At 32.9% G+C, this 26,846-nt stretch overlaps 1 protein-coding gene across 1 annotated transcript; it reads right to left on the bottom strand.

Moving 5' to 3' along the window:
- Positions 1 to 247: 247 nt before the first annotated feature.
- On the bottom strand, positions 248 to 26,128 carry LOC127722624 (uncharacterized). Its single transcript, XM_052229332.1, has 8 exons — positions 25,523 to 26,128; positions 18,786 to 18,914; positions 17,584 to 17,738; positions 15,908 to 16,744; positions 14,654 to 15,467; positions 11,114 to 11,778; positions 9,537 to 9,873; positions 248 to 4,679 (listed from the first exon to the last, which is right to left on the bottom strand). Exons 1-8 carry the CDS (start codon positions 25,824 to 25,826, stop codon positions 3,481 to 3,483), a joined length of 4,440 nt encoding a protein of 1,479 aa, XP_052085292.1. The 5' UTR covers positions 25,827 to 26,128; the 3' UTR covers positions 248 to 3,480.
- Between the last annotated feature and the right edge of the window lie 718 nt (positions 26,129 to 26,846).

Below are 26,846 nucleotides of genomic sequence, written 5' to 3'. Positions count from 1 at the left end.
ACATACCAAGGTCAACATACAGTACAGAACAACATCTATGAATTGCCAGGAGTTAACAGAAAAATTGTGAATTGATTTAAAGAGACTACCCATGATCTGATAATGTCCATGTCTGCAGACACAAACATTAAGATTACATTGTTTTGTATTACAATGATGCTTTTGTCGATGGTGATTTTATTCCTTTTGGTTAGTTTACAGAATAATCGGTAAGGTTTCAAAATAAAGAATAATAATAAACATTCACTTTGATGAATCGCTTTTTTTATTTTTCAATCCTGCTTATTGTTTGTATCATCAGAAAAAATATTATAATTCAATGTTTTGTCGTAACTATTTATTATAAAAGTAGTTTCCGACAAAAGCCGTTGCACAGGAGGTAAATTGAGTGCGTGGTTTGATAAGCATATTAAAAGCATTACAAAGAGAATTCGTAAACTAACAATATAAAATGTTCATTCCAAATATGGGATTTAATGCAGTTCATAAACTTTCTAATGAAAATATACTCGTTTTCACTTGAAAAACTCACTAATTTCAATGTGTGCACGATTAACGGATGTAGTCTAGCGGTTAACTCCACTGTTAATTGTTTGAATTTATATGTATAATCATTTTCGTTAAAATTGTCAGTAAAATATCGGAAGTAAAAGCTGTAAAATCAGTGACAGAGATACAGTGAAAATTTTTCTTCACTTGTAATGAACAATGCGAAGGATGCGAGGTTCATTCTTTTACAGTACCAGATATGAATAAAATAAGATTTGGGATATACGTCAATGAGATGGCAACCCAACAACCCTTAAAAATACAAATATCGTTGGTTGCTGTCTATCATATTTTTGTATCGTTTATTGTTTTGTACATATATCAGGCCGTTGGTTTGCTCGTTGGAATTCTTTTACATTTTGTCGTGTCGAAACCTTTTATAGCTTACTACGAGGTATGAATAAGATCATTATCGAAGGCGTTATAGCTACCTATAATTGCTTACATTTACGTATTTTAGTCATTGGTGGATAGTTTTCCGTTGGCAATCATACTTCATAATCTTTTATATAAAAGACATCAAAGTGTAAAGGTACAGTAACACACCCTCGATTTTTTTTTGGTGGGGTTAATGTTTCTTAACCTGTAGTTTTCTTTCCAATGTTTTGAAGGCTTGTACGTCGCTTTTGTTCTAAAGATTTATCTTTGAATTTCTTATTTGACTTGTATATTTTATGCCTCTTTAAACTCGTCTTATTTTTGTAAAGAAAATAGAACTTTCTTTTTTGATGAAACAAAATCATTGTTCTAAGATTACGCCTTGCTATGGGCTGACTTTCGTCGTGGAAGGTAGTCTTTTATATACCTTTTACTCACATTTTAGAGTATATTGTTCCATGTCAAACCAATTTTATTTATCGCCTTGTTGTATGCAATAGCATTCAAAAATTCATTAATCATAGTAAATAAGTAAACTATTATAAATTATACAAATGATGGATCATGGAAAATATAATGTTTTGAGCAAACATATAGGTATCAATATACATTTATTATGATACTCTTGAAATAAAAATAATATTATATAAGTTATTTGTGTCCGAAGCGCTTTTCTGGATTTATCTTTATCAGAAACGCTCAAAGCCAAACAATTGAAAATGTCTTTCCTTTTGGTGTTTACAACTTTAAAGGCAGTGTAAGCAAATGATAAATTTGTTGGTTGTTGGTTGCTTTTAAAATAATAATAATAAATAATATAGCAGTCGACATTTTTCCTGAGTTATTTTAAAAGAAATTTATGTCATCATGCATCTTCAAAAAGAAAAATATTTAATAACCCGTATATTACATAACTTGGTTATTTGTTGCAATACAAAATATTTGTGTGTACAAAATAATAATTCACATTTTACTTGAAATACAGTAATGCCTTACTTTTGAGTTTTTGTCTGCAATTATGATTAATACTGGAGTTAGTAAACAAGTTATAAAGTACTTACCCATATATAACATATGAAAACAAAGCTTTTTTACAGGATACAAAAAAAAAAAAAAAAGATTACAAGGTTTAGTCCTTGTCATGATTTAATTATATGTCAACCGAGCTTATTTTCTTTCACATGCGCCCACTGAAGATTACATGTAACAAACATACACTATAATATCTATAAAGCACCAAGTATTTATTAAAAATGTTCTGAGTTTCTATTTATTAGTGAATATTCTGCTCAAGCTTTTCAACGCACACGGCTAACTTACCAAGATGCATATTTGCAAAAATGAAAAACCGAAAACAACACTTTACTTTTAAAATGCTAATGGTTGGCAAAATGGCCTTTGCCACTTTTGTGCAGTCTTCGGAATCCGCAACTTATACATAAAAGGAAGGGAATCATTTTGTTTTATTTATCAACTTTTCATTTTAGGACTTGATTCTACGGTATTTTTTATTTTACTTAGCATATTGATATATTCAAGACATTTTTTTATTTCATTTAATCAATGACCTCTCTTACTGGTGACTATGTCACGATTACAAGATGTTGTGCTTAAATGCTCAAAACAAACGCGGTTATGATATTTGAATGTTTGTGAACTGTCCGCATTTAATATTTGACCGTGAAACGGCTAAAGAATGAATGAGAGCACAAAACGGTATCACGGATTATTCTGCCATATACATTTATGGTCGTAGTAAGACAAAAACTATCCAGGCCTTGTCTATAGCTATCTCGTTCCATCTTGGCTAACGAAGATGATTCCATTCATTATTTAAATCATTCATTGATTTTAATGATAGTTTTACCATAATATTAAAATTTAAAAAGGTCGGTAATCGCAAAAACATATCCAAAAGGTACACTATGAATGTCTTATGTTAAAAGTCTTGATGTTTAAATAAAAAAAAAAGCAGCCGTATTGCATAAAAGTATTTGTTATTTTTTAATACTTCAAAATTGTATAACCGATATATTTGGTGTCCTAATGGCTGGTCAGATACTTAAAATATACAAAACATGTTATAAATGCAACATTAAAATGCAAATAATGGTTTCGTAAGCTGTTTACGTTACGACACAATCAGGCATAGTATAATTATATATTCACTTAAGGCTAGGTACATCAAATAAAAAAAAAATATACATAAATGTCAGCATTCAACATGAACTCCGATCGCTGATATAACTAAACAAACTCGAAATGAAACAAAATACGTAAACAATGCATTCATGTATATAACAGTCGATTAGAGTATTCAACAATAATATCTCAAATTGCAATTTCCAAACAAGCATTGAGTGCTATAAAATTCTCTCTGTTTGACAAAAATTTTACAAGTTTTCAAATAAACTCTGGTTTTAAACATATTATGACAAAAAAACATTTCCTTTGCAGAGAAAATTTCCTTAACAATACAATTTACAGACAGTAGTTTTTCATTATGATATATAGTACCATGATATATTGGATTAAATAAAGATACAATATCTTTTATATCATCACTTCTTCGCGATCTTCGAGTTCTATTGCTCCGTTCATTAACGTGTCAACTGAGCCTGGTCCAACAACTTGTTTTAATTTGTCATTGGGACTCATTGCGTTATTTGATTGAGGGGAGTTAACGGACGATCCTGGTGATCTGTAGTTTATATTGCACTGATTGTGAAAATAACTTGGATTTTCGTGTAAAATTCTATTTAACAAATCTTCTTTTTGAGCAGGCGATAAAGAAATCAGCGAAGACCCTGGACTTCCGAATCTCGAAGACGGTGACAATGAATTGTTGCTTGTGAAATATACTTGTTCTGGGTAAGGTGATAAAACTGGCAGTTGGGCTGTGCCGTTCTGCTGCGAATTGGGTCGATATAACCGGACATTGTTGTAACAATTTGGCGATAAATTTGTTTTCATTTCGACATGTTGTGCCCTTTCATTTTGGAATTGCTGTTTTTGTTCTAGATGCTGCTGATAAGTGGGTAAAGCATCAGCCACAGGTTTCAAATACATATCGTTGGTATAAAGATTACAATGCGGTGTTGGACTTGAGTAACCAGTATTAGATATTTCTTGGGGTCTAAGTTGAAGAGGACTGATTCCTGGTAATGTTTGCGGTCGTCGTGTTCCTTGATTGTATCCACTCAGAGAATAAGCAGGTGGAGGAGCGATATTTTCTTTATCAGTTGGATCTAAACCTGGTGGAACGGGTGCAAACCCTAATTTTTCGGGATCTCCAAAGTCGTAAGCACCATCATTCTTATGTGCATTTGATTCTTCTTCGTCCTCCAATAAAAGTTCATTCGCCGAAAGATAAGTCATACTAGAATCTGTATTTGGTTCTTGGTTTTGAATTCCTTGATCGCTTTGCGGTTGCAAAACACGTTTAGTTAGAGCTTTTAATGACTGGTTTGAAACATCGGACGATTCTGGTGACAAATAATTAGTATCTCCGTTAGATTTTGGAGCAGACTGAGTCATATCAGAATACACTATATGACTTCCGGCGGAATCGGAACTAGATCCAGCAACTATGCCGCTTGAAGTCGATGGCGGAGGGTGATTAGCCGATTCATTATCACTGTTGAATCCTTTATTGTGATGTGCTCTTCTTATATCACTTAAACTGCTATGTTGGGAATATGGTTCATTATATATACCATTCAAGCTTCTATTACTTCTATGATGAATTGGAACTATAAATATAAATTTTACAGAAAAATTAGCTGAAAGCTGCGAGTATGGTATCCTAACTTTATGTTTCTGATGTGTATATGTAGAGGTTTGACTTTTCGAACTACTGACCGCGAGCGTATTCTATGATGAAAAAAAAATGAACATTAACACATCAAACGCTGGTTTGCGTATTTTAAATTTCTTTAAATTGAACATTATGTGTATACATGAAATACTGTTTCAGATACCCATGCTGGTATATTTCAAGTATGCAAAACAACGTTATAATATCGACTACGCGACTTTTGTCTTCAAAATGTGGCAACGGCCACTGTTACTTAAATATCCTAAGTACATAACTATCAGTAAGTCATTAATTGTATATAGTGGAGGTTAATTGAGAAACGTCTTAACGAGCATAATCCAATAAATGTAGATTTAATATGACGGTAAAAGGATAAAAACTACCATCATGTATGATGTATAAATATGTTCCAATAACCATTTCAAAATGCATTATACGTACAGTATGTCATATAAGTCTGATAGGTAAATAGAGTCATGTGCAAAACAGTGTAGGCGAGACCATTGATTGGCGCGCTAAAATATCCCATTGACTGGGTCAGATTAGGTGAACGTTCGTCTGTAACGCCCACAACTCACGACGTATTTATTATAAACATTTAAACTGTGGGGTTGCCAAAGGGTTTCAGTATATATACGAACTACAGTGCACAGTATATTATATACATATTTTATTTGCGATCATAAAATGTACGAAGTCGTCCATTACTATGTAAATTGGGTCGATTAAAAAAAAAGCTGAAAATGTTTCTGTTGCCAAGGGTTTTTCACAAGTATAGTAGTTAGCAGAAAAGTTCACCAAACTATACATTTTACCTATTCAAAAACGTAAATGCAAATTCCACAAGGCTTGATCCAAATAGCCTTTTTATTGTCTAATAACTTGCAAGTACGAAAAAGACAGGACAGAAGTATATTTTGTCTATATGTTTTGTGTACGCACACTTTTTAAAGTTGATCATGCATTCGTTCTAAAATAAAATTTTGACCAGATAAAAGTTAAAAGATGACATAATTGGACATGCAACCGCAATTGTTAAATCGCTTTGACGTCCGAAAAAAAAAGATAATAATCAACACATGCATTGTAACTTTTAAAGCCAGTTAAATCCTCTTTTTTTTGTTGAAAGAACGTGCGATGTCATAAAAATTAATTATCAAAACATAACGAAAACACAAGTAAAGAACGTTTACACTGAAATGCAGTCAAGTTTAGCGATTGATAATTCATTGATAACATTCTGGCGTATCACAAACAAACAACTTGTAACGTCTCACTTCATTGGCCGAAAGATTTAAATACAACAACAATTGTTGTGTGCACGTGAATTGACACAGGTGACCGACAATGGAATGTACTACGTTACTACGAACGTAAAAAACAATGATTTTTGGTCGAAATAATTAAATAAGTATTTTGTGAATTTCAAATAGTGGGGTCGAAATATTATACTAATAATTTGTGTTAAGTAATATTCTTTATGCATGCAGCACTTGTACCGCACTATGAAAAATATAAGGATAAAATAAAATACATGTGCCGCTTTTATACGGATGAATGTATGAACCACTTTAATTTCTTTCATATTGACGCTAGGTTATTATCCTGACAATGTCGTAGTTACTTATAATAAGGATCTCATAATACTGATCCATTTCAAATTTATGATGGGTTGCACATTCCTCTTTTATTGTTTTCATGCTATAAAACGAAAATAAAGAAGCTAAGCGTTTGGTCATTCAGAAATGACGTGTCATAAACGAGCAAATTGTCCCCGAAAGATCGTACCATGTGTGTACGTGAATATAGATGTACTATGCAATGTACTATCATGGTCACCACGAAATTCAAATGAATTCAGTGAAGGCATGTTGGTGTAAAAAGGTTTGAAATGTTTCATCGGCGAAGATTTTATTTTTGCATGTGTGGAACTAAAAAATAAATAAATACTTGTGAGAAATGTCGTAGTTTATAAGGAACTATATAAATGTACTGTTTTCGATTTTGATTGGTTGAAAATTTATCCTTTAATTTCATACCGTAAGAATAGAGCTTTGCATAACATTGTTGAACAATCCGCCAAAGTAACGTGTGGCATGCGTGCGTATTAAAATGAAATACAAAATCATACATGTATGATAAACTTATAAACGAAATATTAAGAAATTAAGGATGACTACTGTAAAAGTATGTACAAAAATGGAGTCACCTTTTAAAAATACATTTAGTGAATAACCACACTGTTTAAAACTGATTGTTTTCTATGCAACTATTTAAATATTTACAATATATAATTTTCAACCGAGGATAGCAAAACAGTTAATTATAAATTAAGAAAGTATATCGCTAGAGTTTATAAAGTACATTTCCTTCCACTGTGCCATGGTTTGCCATCTCCATTTTTTCTCTAAACAAAGCATGGCTGGTTACATGTTCTGAATTTACTTAGAATTTCGGGATTTTTTTTTTCAAAATCAAGTAAACTAAATCAGAAAAAAAATCACACTATCCTAAAACTTATGAAAGAATATGAATAATGAACATGACAGTTTATAACACAAACCCATTTACTATAAAAATCGAGCAATATCTTTAGTATGTAATTTGGTTATTTTTGTAGTTAAGTACGGTTTCATTTCAAGTACAACGTTAATTCATCAAGTCCATTGAATAAAAGATAAGGCAGGGTGAGCAACTTGACAAAAAAAAGGCAGGATGACGATTTATGTAAAAAATCAGGATAAACGAATAAATATAGTCAGGACCTAACAGACTGAAAAATAGAAAGACAGGACAGAGATAAAAACTAAAAAAAATGCAGGACAAAATGTTTCATCCAAGTCCTTCACCCCCAATCGAAATAAAATGGTAGCTCCCTTAATCCAGGACCAATTGAGAGGAGACAGTTGAATTAAATATTTCGACGTGACTGTTAAGATTAAAGTTTAAAATTTTACATGCACATGTATAAAAGCTAGAATTGCCATGCGATAATCAAGAACACAATCATGTTCGGGAATACGACGATGGAAGTTTTTAACGACCTTGACCGGCTACGTGAATACTGATCAGTCCATTCAGCTTTATAGTACGCGTGTTCTATTTTCGCAGGTGTGAGGTCGAAGGTTTGAATTGACCAATGAAAACGATCGTTCTTAACGAGTTAATCTAATAAAGTTTGTTTGACTGATTATGTTGCACGACCTTTCGCTAAGCTTGACCGCAGTTCAGTGTAAGTATTCAATATAAATCAAAACACAAAGGTTATTCCTGATTAGTTTTTCGAATTATTTTATTTAGGCGTTGAGACCCTTTGGTGACCTCACAGTTTAAATGTCTATAATAAATACGTCGTGAGTTTTGGGCGTTACAGACGAACGTTCACCTAATCTGACCCAGTCAATGGGATATTTTTGCGCGCCAATCAATGGTCTCGGCTACACTGTTATGCACATGATTCTAAATTAAAATTATGTTGCTTTTGAACTAGACATGAATACATGGTTAAGCTAAAATGATTATATATAAGAAAGTATGACTATACACATATTGCTTTCTTTTTACTACTAGCAATGCATGTCAGCCCGTCGACATTTCCTTCTGAAGCAGTTTCAACGATATAGTTTATTTTCTTAATCAATGTACATTATAAACATCTATATTTCTATTTACTTACTTATTACAAATAAGATAAAGATCTGCAATCGAAGACATTTTAATGTAAACTTTACGGGTCAAAGTTATGAACTGTATTATCAATTTATCATACCTACTTTATTCAGAAGAACATGTTTGCTAAGCTGAATTGGAATTATATTTCCTAAATTGATGTTTGTTTCATTAATAATATCTATTTTGAAAATGTGGTTACTGCCCTTAATCTTAAAAGTGCGCGTTAATTGTATTCACAATATATTTGTTGGAAAAAGATATTTATATATATAATATAACCATGCTTCGTTTATGCATTCTTTCGTTCAAAACAAAAAGTATTCACCGATTGCCAATACGAGAGCTCTTTATTTAGAAAAGTGGTTAACTCCTTATAATAGTACCCATCCGGTATTCACACGTTTTTGAAATCTGAATCTGAATCTGAGTCTGTATATTCCGAAGGCATACTAAATATTTTACGGAGGGAACTAATGTATCACTTCCTGTAATTTATGATATAGTTGGTTCATTTGCATCACACCTTTATCTTTAACCAAAAGTTTGATATAAAACAAAAGTAACAACCATTTATAATGGGAAACAACAAAGCATCTAATTGCTGTTAATATCCATGTACTGTTACTAAATTTTAAGATTCCAGCATTTGTCATATGATTCTAGAGGACCACAAGACATACGCAGTACGATGTTTAACATAGGAAATGAGGACAAGATCCATTAAATCTATGTAAAATATCAGAAAGCATTAAATTAGTTAATATAGATGTTAACTTATAAAACATTGACCCAATTTGCATGACATAAGTAGTTTACGTCTTTTCAATTGTCAAAGTTATTAAACCTTTTTGTCGTCTGAATAAACAGGTTGGCTGGATCAGAACTATTTATAGAGGGGCGGAAGGACCTTTTTGGGAACGCCAAGATTGAGCCGTTTGATTTGCTGTAAATTCTGGAAAAACCAGTTTAATCGTCGGGAATTCGTTGTTCAATTATATCGTGATGCGGGCAGGGACACATTATTTTCACAGGAATTCGGGATTTGGCATTTAGTTTCTCTGGAATTCGGATCAGACCCCTCCTCTCACAATAAATCTCTTAGAAGGAAATAAAAATTTACCTGACAAATGATCCATCTGTAATTCTTTAGTTTTAACGTCCATTGCAGAGTTGTTTGTCCTTAAAGCTTTGAAAACGAGAATTGTTAACAGTATAACAATCAAGAATAAAATGCCTGCCACAGTGCCAAGGACAATAGCTATGATGTCAGTTGACGTTTCGACATTAGAAACTGCAGATAATGTTGATGTTTCGGGAGGTATCGTGGTCGTGATACATGCATCTGGACATTTACTTGTTGGACAGGATATAGGATTTAATGTTCTTTCTTGTCCTAGATGGTCATAGAATCTCAAATTTGGCGTTTGTAGCGAAAGGGTTCCGTCGTATGATCCGACCTAAATAAAAACGAGAGTATACAAGTTTGGTATTAGATTCTTATTACCAAAGGCGTACTAGACTTTCAATCAGGAGTAAACTATTAGAAAAAATGTCCAAAATACATTATTTTTGGTAAACTTTATTTAATCGGTAAATTGATGAACAATAATAAGACGTATCCTGGAAAGCTAGATAAAGTGAAATGATGAAAGAAAACACTTATAATGCCTATTCTCCATCAATTTAAACCAAATTTCAGAATTTGCTTAATGTTTTTGTATCGGAAGATCGACCTAAGTGTACGAGTAATATTTGCAGAAAGTATTTGGTAATCAATCGGTCTATTTAATTCAGTTTCGTTGACTTCACATTTTTACATATATAGATTTAAGTAAATCATTGCTTAGCTTTCAAACATTCGGCTTTGAGCGTTCCTGGTGAAGGTAAATCCAGAAAAGCACTTCGAACGTATACAATTTATAAGGTGTTGATTTCATTTTTTAATGGAATTTTAGAAATTCTTTGAATTTGGTATTGTAAGAAAATATCTGGTATTTTTAAAGAATTGAACAATGCATGAACATACTTTGACTTTTCATCAGCTATTATCAGCTCAGAAGTCAGTGCTTCGGTTCTGGCAATATTTAAAACATACTATTCTTAAATTTCCTGTTTGCAAATTAAGACATGTTCAAAGAAATTAAGGTTCCAACTCCATCAGACACAGTTGACAAAAAAAATCAATTTGACTCTTTTTTGTATCCTGTTTGGTCAAATAGCCTCCAACGTTTAATACGTATTTATACTTCCCTGGCTTTCAACTATTTTGTTTTGAGGGGTCCTGAAGCCCTTCGGACAAAATAAATTGATTTATACAAATAAATGTACACATTAATTGATATACTACTTTTGATTCATAATTTTTAATATTAGGTTTTGAGATCAAAGAGAGAACCAAATGTTTAAATTGTACTTTATGGAAATAAATGGATTTCGTATCTTGAAATTTTGTGAATGCTTTAACAACGAGAATTTCTTCACTTGAATCCTTATTAAGATAATAAGAAAGGGTTTTCAAGTCAAACTACTTTTCTAGACTCGGAAGGGGGGATTTAAAGATCTTCCTATTGTATAGACACCTGTCTATTGTTTAAGACCGTATGTTGACTTTTAGATGTTTGTGTGTGGTTTGCTTGCTGTCTCATTGACTGTAATAAATACATGTACGCCACATCTCCTCTATATTCATATATTTACCTTTACATATGAAAACCCGGAACTGGAATTCCTTTGTATATTGTGAATGGTAAAACCCAAGTTTCCATTGCCATCGGGTTTAAATGGTCTGAAATTAGTTCCATCTGATATAGGGATCGCAATACTTCGAATGGCTTCCGTCCAGTTTGTAGCATTTTCTTTATTCCGTTTAAAACAATTTCCAGCAGTGCAAACTGATTTTCCGGAAAACGATTTATATGCAAGCCCTATGGCATAAACTGCTATCTCGGTGTGTGTATTACGTTGATCAGACACTAAACTTTGAATAACATCACTACTGAGTTTTGCATTTACATCACAACGGCCGGTCCACTCTGAAAGTTTTTCAAATGACCGTGGCATATAACACTTGAAATGTTCCTCCCAAAATCTGTAGAGCCATGGGTTTTCAGTTTTAGTCAAAACTTTCAGAGACTTTAGGTACTCGTTAAATAATCCTGTGACTTGCTTGTTACTATCGGTTGTAAAGACTAAGGAACCTGCCGATTCTTTGTTGGCCAAATTAAGGTAAGTACCCCATCCTTCACTAGACACAAATATCGGCGCGTATGACGACATATTACGATCGTTGTCGTCTGACAGTACTGAATCGCCAAGGATATTTTGTATAATGGTATCTATGGAAAACATGACAATAACATTTACTGAAATGACAAAAGAAGATTAATTTTATTATGTATTTATGATTTCAAATAGTTGTAAATTATAAGATCATGTACATGAAAAAAGCAAGGAAGAATGGACGAATGTTCAACTTTCAACCATATTGAGAAAATTTGTATGCTAAAATGACATATATAAGAACTCTGTTGTGTACTTGATCAGATTGAGAATTCAATAATATTCTCTTGTTCACATTTTCAAAGGCACTGAAAAATTGAAATACCATAAGTTTAAGTTTCTTAAGTGTAATAAGTATGTTTTAGATTGTCTACCATGACAATTAAAAAACTCATTAAAACTACCAAGTCTATAATTTTGTACGAAGGACGCGCGTTTCGACAACAAGACTTATCTGTTTAAAGATATCTTACTTGCACAATATCTCGGAAAGTATTGCCACAATCATGTGGAACATGATCTCCTTACCCTTCCGGAGCACGTGAGACCACCCGCGGTTTTGGTGGGATTCGTGTTGCTCAGTCTCTAGTTTTCTATGTTGAGTTTTGTATATTGTTGTTTGTCTTTTGGTCTTTTTTATTTTTTTGCCATGGCGAAAAAAAGAAAAAGATTTCTCACTGAAAATCGAAAAGTTAAAAAAAAAAAGGCAAATCAAATACGAAATTAAAGAGCAAACGGTCTGCGGTACATATTACTATGATACATATATCTTTTTGAGTGACTTGACCCTTTAACAAACAAAAAAAGTGATACAGTATGAATGTCAATGAGAAAACTATTCATCAGATTTCAAATGAAGTGGAAAGTTGACTTATTTACCTGCTTTATGCAACACTATAAATATTTCATGCAAAGTATTATAACTCACACCTGCCAGAGAACCTGATTTCCCCGTTCATTATAATGCAAGTTCGCAAAAAACTAGACCAAGTGACTTCAAACTAATAGGTTTTTTTTTCTCTTATCAAATCCAAATAAGGTTGCAATCCCATATGTTGTATTTGATTTGGCATGCGGAAACCGCTTTATGTGCAAAAATTTCAGTCTAAAGTAACTTTGACCTTGACCTGGTAACCTCAAAATCGATAGGAATAATTCTCTCATTATATGTGACCACACATCCAAGTAATTAAGGTTGCAATTTCAAATTTATTATTTGATTAAGCATCCGGAAACTAATGTTTTTTGCAAATATCAGTCTATTTACAGTAACCTTTGACCTGGTAACATAAATATCGACAGGGATCTTTCTATCATATGTGATCTTATATCTGAGTATTGTTGCAATCCGATATAAAGTATTGGAGTTGGCATACGGAAACGAAAATGACTGACGAACAGACAGGTCAAAAACTATATTAACAAAGGATAGCTCGGGATATCAAAATTAAAGATTAAACACAGAAAGTAGCTTTTTTTCCCGCTCGCTCTTCTTATTTAATGTAAATGTGTCCCTCCTGATGGAAAAAAATTGTGCAAAAAGACAATTTGAAAATTTCTTTATTGCAAAGGGGTATGGGGACGATACTGTTTGGTAAAAGTGGCTGCTTCTGAACTATATTGATCTCTTTTCTTTTGAATAGTCCAACATAACTAATTACATTGTACATTTTTTTTTCTTTTATTAGAATTAAGATTTAGCCTTAATTAATTGAATGTGCTCTCATCCCTCTCAAGAGATTGCACTTTACCACTTTGAACATTTAAGCATTTAACCTCTGAATCATTTAATCTGGTTTATTGGGTTAAACAACCCTGTTGCATAACAATACGCCTACAATTAAGAACATATAAAATTTGTTCCGGATAAAACCAGGTTAATTTTAAATAACGTCACAAGAATATACCTCAATGAACACAGGAAAAGATAAATAATGAGACTTGTATAAACATCTGCCTCGGGCAACATTCAATTGTAAGTATTCTTGACGGATTTAATACGGATGAAAATTTAATCATACTTTAAAAATGAAAATTTCCACTATAAAAATAGAGTGGTGTAATTGAAACAAAATAATTCCGGGAAACTACCCCACACCCCAATTTATTCCTTGAAGACACGTAATACCGATAAAACAGAATTATTTTCCCAGTTCGAGTTTCATAATAAATAAGAAGATGTGGTATTAGTGCCAATGAGACAACTTTCCATCCAAGTCGCAATGTATAAAAAGTATAACTGATAGATATATGAGACTGGATTGGGTTTTCAGAATAGAAAATAATCAGCCAAGTCCGAGAAAATAAATGAGCCAAACAATTAAGAATAGACAAAAAACTAAGGAATAGAGAAAAAATAGGTTGCTTAGATATAAAGAATAGAAAATAAGAAAATAAGAGACAAAATAAAAAGATTAGAGAAAAATGGCCCAAAATATTTAAGAATACAAAAATTGAGATCCCCCTATCCAGAACCTGTATCCTTTTGATCTGTGCATTCTACTCAAGTAAATAACCGTATTGACACCAACTATAACTAATTGATAAATCTAAATAGGTTGTATTTTGGGAAATACATATTATAAATCTGCAACTTAACACATTGAAACTAATAAGATGGAAGAGGCGAGTTCGTACAAAAGTCACACCCCGCGTTTATGTTCTTGTCCAATGTACGATATCATGTCGGTAGTATGTGTGTGTGTGTGTGTGGGGGGGGGGGGGGGGGGGGGTGTCTCTCATTTCTTTATTCGTTAATTTTTAAATCATTTTTCTCTATTCTTTATTTATTTTGCCCATTATTCTCTTTTATTTATTTGTTTGCCTATTTTTCTCCATTCTTTATTTTTTTAGCCCTTTATTCTTCACTTTTCATCCACTATTCTTTATTCTGTAACCCCCATCCAGAACCTCGTATACTTTAATTATACAAAATTCCTATTTAAGCATTGTACTCACCCCCTCCAATATAGCGATTATCATTCAGAATTTGTTTCATTTTAATAGTGCTCGTATCCTCAGCAATGCTGTACGGTTTATAAATACATATACCATTGGACCGTGCCAGTGCCTTTACACCTTCTATCCCACTTGCACCGTAGGCATCGTCGATATATAAAGCTCCTGCATATTTAACATTTAGTTTCGAAATTAACTGAATTATTCCTTCAATTTGTAGAGAGTCACTGGGGACAGTTCTCATGAAATATGGGTATCGAACCCTGTTGTCCAGAGATGTAGCTGAAGCGGCATAAGACACCATAGGAATATGAAGTGAGCTCATGACGTCAGCTATGCGTTGTGTCACACGACTGGAAAGTGCTCCAACTACAGCCACCACTTTTGAAAAATCTATAGGAACCTTGCTTTTTGGTTCAAGCAAGATACGCTGTCCCGTAAACAACTCGGTAATGAGGGCACTTATGTTGAGTTCGTTGTAACAGTCATCTAAAGCTATAGCACCAAAATTTAATCCTGTTCTACTGGGATCTCGTAATGATTTCACACTTTCAAGGAATGCAGACACAGTAATGATTGCAGTGGATCCAGTTCTATAACTGCCACATTTAAATAACTTGCTTTCGTCATTCGATGTTTCATAAGCGTCTTGATGTATAGAAAATAGACCCAAAATGAGTACGTCACCTGGTGTATAACCAAACTGTAGTTCTTCACTGTCTATACATCTTGAGCATCGTGGTTTTTTACAAATAGATTCCTGAATACGTGCATTAGAGTCAAGATTAAGTACCCCGTTCGAAAAATTGCCAATCTGAAAATATTCAAAATATTAGTAATTATTTACTAGTTCTTTATGTAATGATGTGATTTGTTTCATACAATGCCAAACTATTGTTGACATCATATTAAATGTGTAATGTGATTTATAATGTTAGATCTAGTAGGAAAATTTCTATCACAAAAAATTCAGAATGAACATATTTGCTTTCGCAAATAATTCAGAATTATTTTCAAGTTTTTCATTACAAACTTTTGAATTTTTTTCAATGGGCGACTTATTAAGTTTCTTTGTACCAAGTTGTTACTTCGCTCATTAGGTTAAGTTACTGTAAAAATTAGCAAGATATTCAATTGAGGGGAAATCAAAAGGATTCCGAATGTAAAGCGAAATCAACGACAAGTATGCCAATATAAAATGTGACATTTTAAAAATAAGATGTAAAACAAAATCAACAGAAAACACCTACTTACAAGGCTTTCATTGCTTTTCGTCAGATTAAAAATATTATAGACTGACTTTCCTAAAGACAATATGTTCTTACTGAATCCTACACTGTCATCAATATTGTAAAAAGAAGAAACTGCTTGCAACGAAACATTAGATACATGCAAATATGTTGACAAATGATTCAGGTTTTGAACCATTTCATTACAAAGTCCCGTTGTTCCATTACAGAAATATCTATGCATATCAAACAGTGCATTAGCAATGGAAATTAAACTGACAACACTTTTGTCTACTTGAGACTCCTGTCTGTAATACGCCATGATATCATTTGTTCCACAGTTTGATTTCTGAAGCAGGTAACATATATGTTGTTTATATTCTGATAACCACGGATATAGATGTTGATCGGTATTGTTTTCTATCACATCTTGGAAATATTTTGTTAAATTCTGTAGCAAAATTTGATGAGGTGAAATTGAAAAAATATCGTTTGTTAGCGGTCTAGTAGCCTCAGACAGCTGTTTCCCTGTTCCAACAGAGGACGGTAATAGCACCATCAATTTTGAGGCTATACTGTATTGTGATGATTTTATTTCTTTTAAAAAAAGAATGCACTCTTTTACTGACCCTAAAAACAAAACACCAAAAGTTTCGTCTGCAGCATAGTTATTTTGTTCTGTAATGATTTTATTAACAACAGAACTGACATTTCCAGAATTTACCGGAAGTTGAAGATAACAGATATCCATGCCTGATGATTGTTTTATTAGTGAATCGAGGTATTTCATCCCTACTGAATCTTCTGTGTAAACTAGTCCAATGAAATTCCAGTTTTGAGAATTTATAAATTCAAGAATAACCTACAATAGATACTCATATGTAAAATGTGTAAAGACAACGTTAGAGAGTATATGTGGAAGGATACAGATAGATGCAGAATGATACGGAGAGAGTGTAAACATATATGGTAAATACAATTTATAATCTAAGAAGTTTTGTTAGGAAATAACTGATAATAAAACACATCAAATATCTGTAAAGTCTTATTTATCTATTTAAAATAATAATGTAAAAATGTTTTTTTTTCTTCTTTTATTTTGGTTGAAAACCTTTCAGGCAGAGTTTCTATGGGATAACTTGAACTTAAATTTCTAATCTTTTTGGTCTAGTCTTCCTCTACTCGTCTTTGGGTTTTTCTTTTCCGCTACATGACATAAAGTGATGTATTTCATCATTTAAATGTTTTACATTATATGCGACTGTTGCCACTATATGACGTCATAAACATATTGAACTAACACTGAAGATTTTATCAAAGTTAAATATACGCAAAGGTCTACCAACAACACATTTTACACACATTAAGATTTGTTTGGGTTAAGCTTTGGCTCATATCTAGAAATTACTATGAAATCTCAAAATGATAGTCTTAGTGACCATGGTGACAGTCTGGTATGATAAATGTTTCTACCTCAAGTACCCAAAGAGAAAAATTAGAAGCAATGAGAACTCAATAACATCTTAGAAATTGGTTGGGTTTTTATTTCGCGCAGCCTTTGGTAGGAGAATTTTAAAAAGTTGGTTTTAAAGTATACTTAAAAGGTCGGTAATTGTAAAAGTTGCACATCTTCCAATACATTGGAATTGAACAAAAGAGAAAACAAATAAATAAACGAAATTGTGGCTTATTTTTGTGTACCTTTATTTCAGTTTCTACACTTTCTACTCCAAAGAAAGCGCCAGGCGCTTTATCATATTGTTCATCGTAGTAGTCAACACTTATAACTGGAACCTCTAGACGGCTAAATTCTAATGCCATTGCTGAAGAATCTGGCGACGTCATAGACACAATTCCTGAAATGATATCAAACCAAATCATAAAATAGATAATATTCTGTCGTACTGCAAGCCACTCGCTTAAACAAAATGACAACCACTATAAATATATCCGAAAAGTAACAGGCAAAATGTGATGTACATGTATTTTGGTTATTTAGGTCGTTTCGTTGCTGTAACCCTGACATATACCTCTAGTCACTTTTTAGACATTTGATTAACAGTATACAGTAAGCCAACAGATTTGAAATGTTAACTCAACTAGTTGTTAATTCATCATTTAAAACACTTTGCAGATGTCTTTCAATTCGTACATTTGGATCAAAGATGAAGTAACAACTTTGTATTGAAAGAACAACGTCAAATTAGAACGTAGGGAATTTTACAATATAGATCTTTTTAAATTACTGAATATAAAAGTGCCATTTCAGAGACTATCTATCTACATGTAAGAACGTTCTTTTATTGCAGAGCATGACCCTGTTTTTTTTCGATAATAAATAAAACAATTCAGAAATTCAAAACCTCACAGAATATAAGAACCGTGAAGACTTGTCTGGTTGAACTGAATATGATATCAAGGTAAATAAAACAGAACTTTAATGGATAAGAGGGTGGGGGTAACTTTGATTAATTGTTCTTTCCTTTACATCCAGTGGCAAATATTTCATTCATATTCAGGAGGATGACAAAATAACAATAAATCCAATAGGTAGATTAGCAGGATTTCGATTGTCAGTGGAAAACGGGGATACATTAAATAGGGCCAGATATATAACCTAGCAACAGATTACCTACAGACTTTTCACAGAGTGTTTAACGCTATATACATACATGTACACAAGGAATCTGTTTTAAACGTTCCCTTTTGATCGGACGTAGCTACGTACTTATCTTTCCCGCACAGCCAAACAAACAACCCTCTTCATAATGTTTTAATTGCGGCAGGTGTGAGAATTCAACGACTTACTTATTTCTATACCCCAGTCAACCTTTCGTGTCAGAGTTAACCTCCGATATATGTAAAGTGATACGGTTTCAATTGAAGTATGTGAACAATCTTACCTGTATATATGGATATGTTGTCAGATGCCACACATTCTTGTAAGTTGCTATAACTGTCTTTGTGGAATATATCTGTTAAAAAAGATGATGTTCTTGACGGCAGCCCACAGTCGTCAAATATAGTATATCCTGCAACATAAAATACCTAAATTAAGGACGAAAAAATAAATAAAAATAGGAGGGTATGACAGTATTGCCCTAGACAAGTACTTGAGTATAAAACTTTATCATTGTATAGGTAGTCTGCAATGGATGTTGTTTAATAAGGTTTTGATTAGTGCTGTACATACCATGTTTGAGCTCAAACGGTTGTAGCATTAAGTTGTTTTTTATTATCGTTGTGAAATTCGTACTTCGTAGAAAACTTTTAAAAAAATCTTCCATGGAACAACTGCGCTTATTAGAAACAAACACAATCTGATTTATGCCTTCAGTTAAGGTCTAGGTGACCACACGAACATCACCATCACCGCATATATATTAAATTGAGACTCAAACATTGATGTTGCATTGATTATCTAATACACTAGTCTAAGACTATAGTACATAAATATGTATTCGAACTGATCGGGTGTGACTTATTTGTCAGAGTAACTAATTGACAGACTTTAGAGACAGACAACAATTCACGCGCTCATCTCGCCTGTTTAATTAATTATAACTGAATATCTTAAAACAGTATTTTAGATAAAGGTCTGAGAACATATGTATGAACAAAAACATCAATCATTGAACCATGATTATGAGATAAAGTTCAGGTACATCCAGTCACTGACAGACACATCGTTACAGTAATTCTAAATACCAATACAGTTAGTTACCGAGATTCTATCCTTTGCATGAGAGCTTAGATATTTATATCTGAACCATCAAAGTGAGGTCAAGGTCAGATAAACACTACCAGAGTGTCAAGTACCCCTTCAAAGAATTCCATAGAGCAATTATATTTGTCTTAACATTAATATTAAAAATAAATTTATTCTAAGCACTATCGTTGATCAGTGGATCGTAAAAATGAGGTCAAGGTGGGATACCTCTTTCAGATCGACATCGATTATATAGACCAAATAAAGTTGATCTCCAACTTATAATACAAATAGGCAAAATATGAACACTTAATGCTGCTCATTCATACAAGAAAGATTGACAAAGTCAGGACATGTACACCTCACATTCATTTGATACTATAGATTTTTTAAGTTGACCAATTACTCATTATAGTAAGAAATTAACATTATGTTCTTCTCATATATGTTATGATGGTATGATACTAAACCCCTAACGGGAAGGATTGTGCCTGATATTCATATGATGAAGACATAATCTTTCAATCAGTTTAATTGAAGTCTGGAGCTGGCATGTCAGTTAACTGCTAGTAGTCTGTTGTTATTTATGTATTATTGTCATTTTGTTTATTTTCTTTGGTTACATCTTCTGACATCAGACTCGGACTTCTCTTGAACTGAATTTTAATGTGCGTATTGTTATGCGTTTACTTTTCTACATTGGCTAGAGGTATAGGGGGGGTTGAGATCTCATAAACATGTTTAACCCCGCCGCATTTTTGCGCCTGTCCCAAGTCAGGAGCCTCTAGCCTTTGTTAGTCTTGTATTATTTTTAATTTTAGTTTCTTGTGTACAATTTGGAGTTTAGTATGGCGTTCATTATCACTGAACTAGTATATATATTTGTTTAGGGGCCAGCTGAAGGACGCCTCCGGGTACGGGAATTTCTCGCTGCATTGAAGACCTGTTGGTGGCCTTCTGCTGTTGTCTGTTCTATGGTCGGGTTGTTGTCTCTTTGACACATTCCCCATTTCCATTCTCAATTTTATCATCATAGTTACACTGACCTTAGCTCAAAATCTTACCAGTGAAACCACGAAAAGGTCAAGGTCCTGTGACTATTTTCAACAAGGCTATATCGCGGCGAGAGCTAAATTAAGTTTTTTTTTTTAAATAGGTACTGTTTAATAAATCACACAAAAAGTCATTAAATATATCAAAACTTAAGTTTAAAACAAAATGAATTTTATTACAAATGAAATTCAACACTAAAGCTACGTAATAAAATCTAAAATCACTTTAAACTGTAATAACATATTAACAGTTTAGAATATATTCCAATTTCTTAAAAAAAAAAACCATTTAAATAGATACTATCAAATAAATCCTACATATTATTAACATTATGATGGCTCAACGATAGACAATGAGAAACTCAAGTAATCACGGAAACTTGACGTTGACTAGTGAGTCTTTGAACCATGAAAGTGAGATTCAGGGCATGTGTTAAATGTCGGACGAAATTTCCCCCCTCATGTAATAAGCTTAAGACAATAATAAAAGCTGCTGATGCAGATATCGCATGGATGCATTCTGCTGAACGTTTGCTTGATATGCATTGGCAAACGTAAGAGCTGTTTGGAAAATTTCAAAGGGAATGTTAAAAGTGCTTTATGTTTTTCTATGACTGTTAATGACGTCTTTACACTACACCCATTTGATGTTGGATGTGTGCTAATTGATACTTTAGTCTTAGATACATGATTTTTTTATTAGTTGTTATGGGCTTTGAACTAGCTGTCAGTAACTGCGATTACTCTCAGATCTGTACTTATATATATACATATATATGTATCCAAGAAAAAAGGCACAAAATTGACAAACACAATACAGTAAAATTACATACAAATATAGCTCTATACATGAATAGTAACTCAATGTCTCTTTTGTTGTAGGGATGTATAAATACCTTGCCACGTCCGGTCTGTGTTTTTGTTACTTGTTTTTCTGCTTTGTATCGATCTGATGAGTAAATCCCTTTTCAACTGATTTTTATAGTTTGTTCATATGTTGTACTGTTAGACCACTGCCCAAGGTTTGGGGGAATGTTGGACGCCCGCTAACATGTTTAACCCCGCCACATTCTGCATGTGCTTGTCCCAAGTCAGGATCATGTAATTCAGTGGTGGTTGTTTGTTGCTGTATGTTATATTTGTATTTTGTTCATTATTTTTTTACATAAATTAGGCCGTTAGTTTTCTCGTTTGAATTGTTTTACATTTGTTATTTCGGGGCCTTTTATAGCTGACTATGCGGTATGGGTTTTGCTCATTGTTGAAAACCATACCGTCGGTGATCTATAGTTGTTAACTTCTATGTCATTTGGTCTTTGGTGGAGAGCTGTCTCATTGGCAATTATACCAAATCTTCGTATTTTAATATTGACACAGTTTTACGTAAGAGTAAATTTCAAGAGTTTATATTATTGAAATGAGTTGGTAGTTAATTGCTACCTTAACACTATTTTATTTTTAAATGAATACACAGTTTTACCTCACCATCGAACGTATTACCATGCAAGAATGCACAGTTATTCAGTGGTATAGTTAAGCCATGAATGAGGACGTTTTAACTTACGATTTATAACTCTTTATTGAAAAGAGAAATCTTATAACAACTAGCCATTAAATTGTTAAGTATTTAACATATACATTTACTAGATGCTTATGAAAGAAACTCGATACAGAAAAAATGTTGTGAATGAAACTAAATTCTGCTATTATATGAAACTAAGTTTATTGGCGAAATAAAAGAATAATTATTCAAGATTTAGAAATATTCTTTATTTTATCGTTTGTTAAGTGTTGAACACAATGCTGATATCTAAGCTAATTTGCAAGGTTAAAAAACTGATGTATTTTTAGCATAATATTCGATCTCAAAAACAAGTAAATTAAAATCAAACCAACCACGTATGAAGCTGATATAATGTACATGAATTCAAAACAACGGACGACCGAATACCGGCTTTGAAAGGGACACCCCACTTAATTTTGTCTGACGATAAAAGGTAGTACTGACATAATTCACAGGTGTAATTATTTAGACGAGACCGGATTATCGGTCATCTAATTGTCAACTCCCAATACATAGTACGGGGTCTTAGTTCAATAGCTTCTTTGTAGTCAGCAACTCTCTATCAAGGGAATCCTGATAGGGAAGTCGGCCCTTGAATATTACTTGTATATATATACTCCATATACAGGTGCTGCTTTAATGTTGCTACTCAGTAATAGTTATAATCCGATAGATTTACTTTAATACTGTAAATTCGGAAATTTTTGCGTGCATTTATTATTGCGATTTATGAAGAATTGACAATAATGCGAGATTAATTATTGCGATTTCAGGAAAATCTGCATACAGATGCATATATCAGATATCAGAATGCGAATTTGAATTATTGTGATACTATCCCAGTCGCACTATTCGCATTAATAAAAACCTCGCAATAATTTCTGAATTTACAGTATCAATCTTTTAACCTGTAAGGTTAATTTTTGATGTTTTCACTATCGTTAGACCAAAATTGCAATATATGGAACCAAAGTTGTCAGAAATGCTTCGGGAAAACATTAAAAGTTCGTAACATATACTCAAACTTTTAGTTATTTATTTATTTTACCGAAGACATTCTAGAAAATAAAATGTTTATTTATATAAATCATCTTTTAACCAATGAGTCTGTCAAATCAGCAAATTGAGAAATTCAAATTACTGATTTAGGATTTAGTTTACTTCAGTATCAGTTTATTGCTCTTGATGCTTACTGTTTTAATAATCGTGATTCTAAATTTATTATCAAAATTGAACAGTGTAAAGAGTTAAGTTGACTTAACTGAATGCAAGCGAAAGGAAGTAAGAGAGAGGCTTGAGTAGAAAGAAGGTAAATAATTGATGCTTGCTTTAATGTCCAATGGCAAATATTTCATGCGCTTGGGTCGTAGTTTAAAAATACAATAAATAAAGTTAGTTCTACAAAAGTGGGTCCACCGATATGAAGATGGAAAATATGGACTTCCAACGAGTATGTTAAATAAAAGAAATATACTATTTCAATGGGACATCTACCGACCCATTTACAAGTTATTGTAATGGCTTTATACATCCCACACAGCTATACCCTATACAGATCACTCCAAATATTAGTATAGGTTTTGCTGCCGGTCTGGAAGTATCCAGATGACCATGCAATGTACTTCTGCTCTCACATCAATCATTTTGTTCAGGTAAGTAGAAGAATTGAACGTAAATGGAAGAGCAGATTGGTTCTTTTATAAGATATAGCGTTCATCAGGTGCACTCGCAGGTTGGTTCCGAAAGCCAAAATATTTAATCGTTGCTAGCACAAAAACAATAAGAGCCTAAAATGAGAAGTCAAACCCGTTGTTTAGGTCGGTCTGATGGCGTCGCAGCCCAAGATTCAAAACAATACATACATTTGTTAACTTGACATTTACACACAAAATGCACCATTAGTATTTGATCCAAATAGTACCGAAGCACTGGCTAATGTGTGGATGGCTCTCTCAAGGAATTATAACATACCAGCAGCGTTATCAGCCGAAGCAACATATTCTACCTGTGTGTATTTTAATAGATAAAGTCTTTCGTTTTATGTTTAAGAGAGAATGTAAAACAATAACAGAAAACATTGACAGCAATTGAATATAGTGTCTTCAACTCTTTTGATAGTAAGATAACGGACCTTTATAAAAAAAATCACAAGTGTTTAGATTGTGCCAAAAATATATACTAGCACCACGGTTTGCATTACAGTCACAGCACCTGCGTATCATTACATCTTGCATTACTATCAGGAGAAAAGCCAGCTAGTTTTTTAAAGACACATTATGTTACACCCTTGGAGTTGACAAGTAAGGGAGATAAAATAAATAATATAGGTTAAGAAGTGTCTAATGAATTGGTGTAACGTTTGACTCTATCTCGAGTAATTAAATGAATAATTGACACCTACAAAAAGCTTTCTGTGGTTTAAATGATCGGTCTCCTACGCTATCAATAGTCCTTTGTCTTACCCTTTCGTAACAGGCGTCTGTGGTCGGTTTTGACAACCACCTTATGAGGAATGGACTTTTTTGTGTAATACTAATACTAATATTTTATTTTCCTAATCATAGTCTTCATTACAAGCATATCAATCAAGTTACAGATACAAACAATAAAATATAATTATGATAAGCAATACATATAACAAACAATAACTGTTCAATAATTAAAGAGAGGATAATCTGTTATGATACATTTAGATTGTCCACGGGTTTAGATAAAAATGTACAGGACTGAGACCTAAAAAATGCTTGTAGACGGTCATGTGCCTGTCCACAGTTAGGAACCTAGTTAGTAGTAAGTTGTCTTATCTTGGTTATTTACTTTTTTTGTCCTTATGGGGAAGTTGTAGTTGATGACAGAATTTTGGTTTTCTTTTGTTAAATTCACTTCTTTTCTAGACTCGAGCCAATTTAGAGCTTGTAATATTGTATAATCACTATTAATTGATCTCCAAATGTCTTTCAGTTTTGTCCTGAAGGGTTGCTGTCTCATTTTATACATGTGATGCCTTAATCATGTTCATTCCTATGAAGTACCATCCTACACAGTGCTTCTGGTGTCGGGCTTAGTTACCAACGAACAGCAGTTGCATTGGTACTTACAAGTTTTCATGTTATACACAACTTAAACATATCTGTGTATCACCTCAAAATTGGTAAATAATTTTTAGTTAGTTTTAACTTTATATTCCCACTGGAAAAAACATAGGATGTACTTTTGCCAAATTTCTCATGACTCAAATAATTTATAAGGTACAAATGTTAAACAATTGTTTATGTCTTTAGGCGGAAATGATATGCATACAAATGTTATATTTACCTAATGTTAGGCCTGGGATAAAAGAACTACTTCCTGAATAATTCCCATTCAATATCTTAATAATCCACTCCATAGCAATCGCAGACTGGAACCCAGAAACAGATATGTTACCGCAACGTTGACCATCTCTCGACTCGTGTAAACTGACAGGGATAGCAATATTGAGATCTCCTTCAGCACTGATTGTTCTATCCCGACAGTACCCATTAAACAATGTTTTGTCACAATTTGTGGCGTTTGTTGTGTTGATACCAAGAAATATAATTCCAATACATGTTGCTGAAAAGACACACCACCGATTCATGGTAAATAATAAAACATTTAAGTGCTGTGTTCGTGTCAGAAATCAGTAAGTAGTTAGTCCAACTAAATAAACTTAACACGGATGTGATCCATTTTGAATCTGTTTTAATTCATGAATATAGTTTTGTTGATATCGCTCATAAATATAACTGACGTCCTTCAATGTCCGACTTGACGTATACTTCATCGTTTGACAGCTTCACCTCAATGTAAAAAAAACAAAACATATCATCTTCTGGGTAGCAATTAACTTATTTTCTTTTCTTATTCGTTCGCGTCAAGGTCTGATAAATTTCTATATTCAGGTATCATATTTATTGTTGTCATATTTTGTGTATTTAGACAGAGCTGCTCGAGCGTAAAAAATTGTCACCAATCCTTGATTTAAATACCTTCTTACGTCTTTTATGAAGTTAGTTATTTAGGATAATTTCTATAATGTCCAGTTTAAATTCTTCTATTGTTAAAATGTCTGATGAATTAATTTCAACTTTCAACAAGTAATGATCAGACTCAAATAAAACTTCGTTTAATGGATTTTTAAATATTTATTTGCAATCACAATACACCTCGGATTCAATTGTCAACAACCGAATACAAAGTCATTTTGGCACTAATATGAAAGCAAAACATTATTATAATGATTACTCTTAAAATTCAAAACTTTTACTCGTTCAAAAAAACAAACAGGTTTTCATAACTGAAGCCTTTGGGTAGTTGATATCTAATTTGCAGCGTTACATTTTTCTCTTTTTGTCTTGGGTCGAGGTGCCATTTAGCTGTGATGGATTTCAACGTGGAGTTCTATTAAGAACGTGTTTTATATCCTCTTATTCTTATTCCTATGATCGGCACCAATTCAAGACCCTGAAAATGATCAAAGCCTGAAAAGTCGTGTATGATCTAATTTACGGACGCCATCACAAGTTGGTTGACCGTTATGGAATATCCGTTTCACAGATGACAGCGGAAATGTTCCAATTGTCGTTACTACAATCCCGTCCCCCTTTTCCCCGAATGT

Source organism: Mytilus californianus, unplaced genomic scaffold (assembly GCF_021869535.1).
Source record: "Mytilus californianus isolate M0D057914Y unplaced genomic scaffold, xbMytCali1.0.p SCAF_1, whole genome shotgun sequence".
NCBI lineage: Eukaryota > Metazoa > Mollusca > Bivalvia > Mytilida > Mytilidae > Mytilus > Mytilus californianus.
Note: the sequence above shows the minus strand (reverse complement) of the source record. Positions and strands in the feature narration are given on the sequence as shown.

Excerpts from the sequence above, each read along its gene's own strand:
- LOC127722624 (XM_052229332.1), bottom strand. The coding sequence starts at position 25,826 with ATGAATCGGTGGTGTGTCTTTTCAGCAACATGTATTGGAATTATATTT. Across the intron at positions 11,779-14,653 it reads TAATCGCTATATTGGAGGGG|TAAATGTTATTGTCATGTTT; the intron begins GTGAGTACAATG and ends TTGTCATTTCAG. Across the intron at positions 4,680-9,536 it reads ACAGATGGATCATTTGTCAG|TTCCAATTCATCATAGAAGT; the intron begins GTAAATTTTTAT and ends TTATATTTATAG.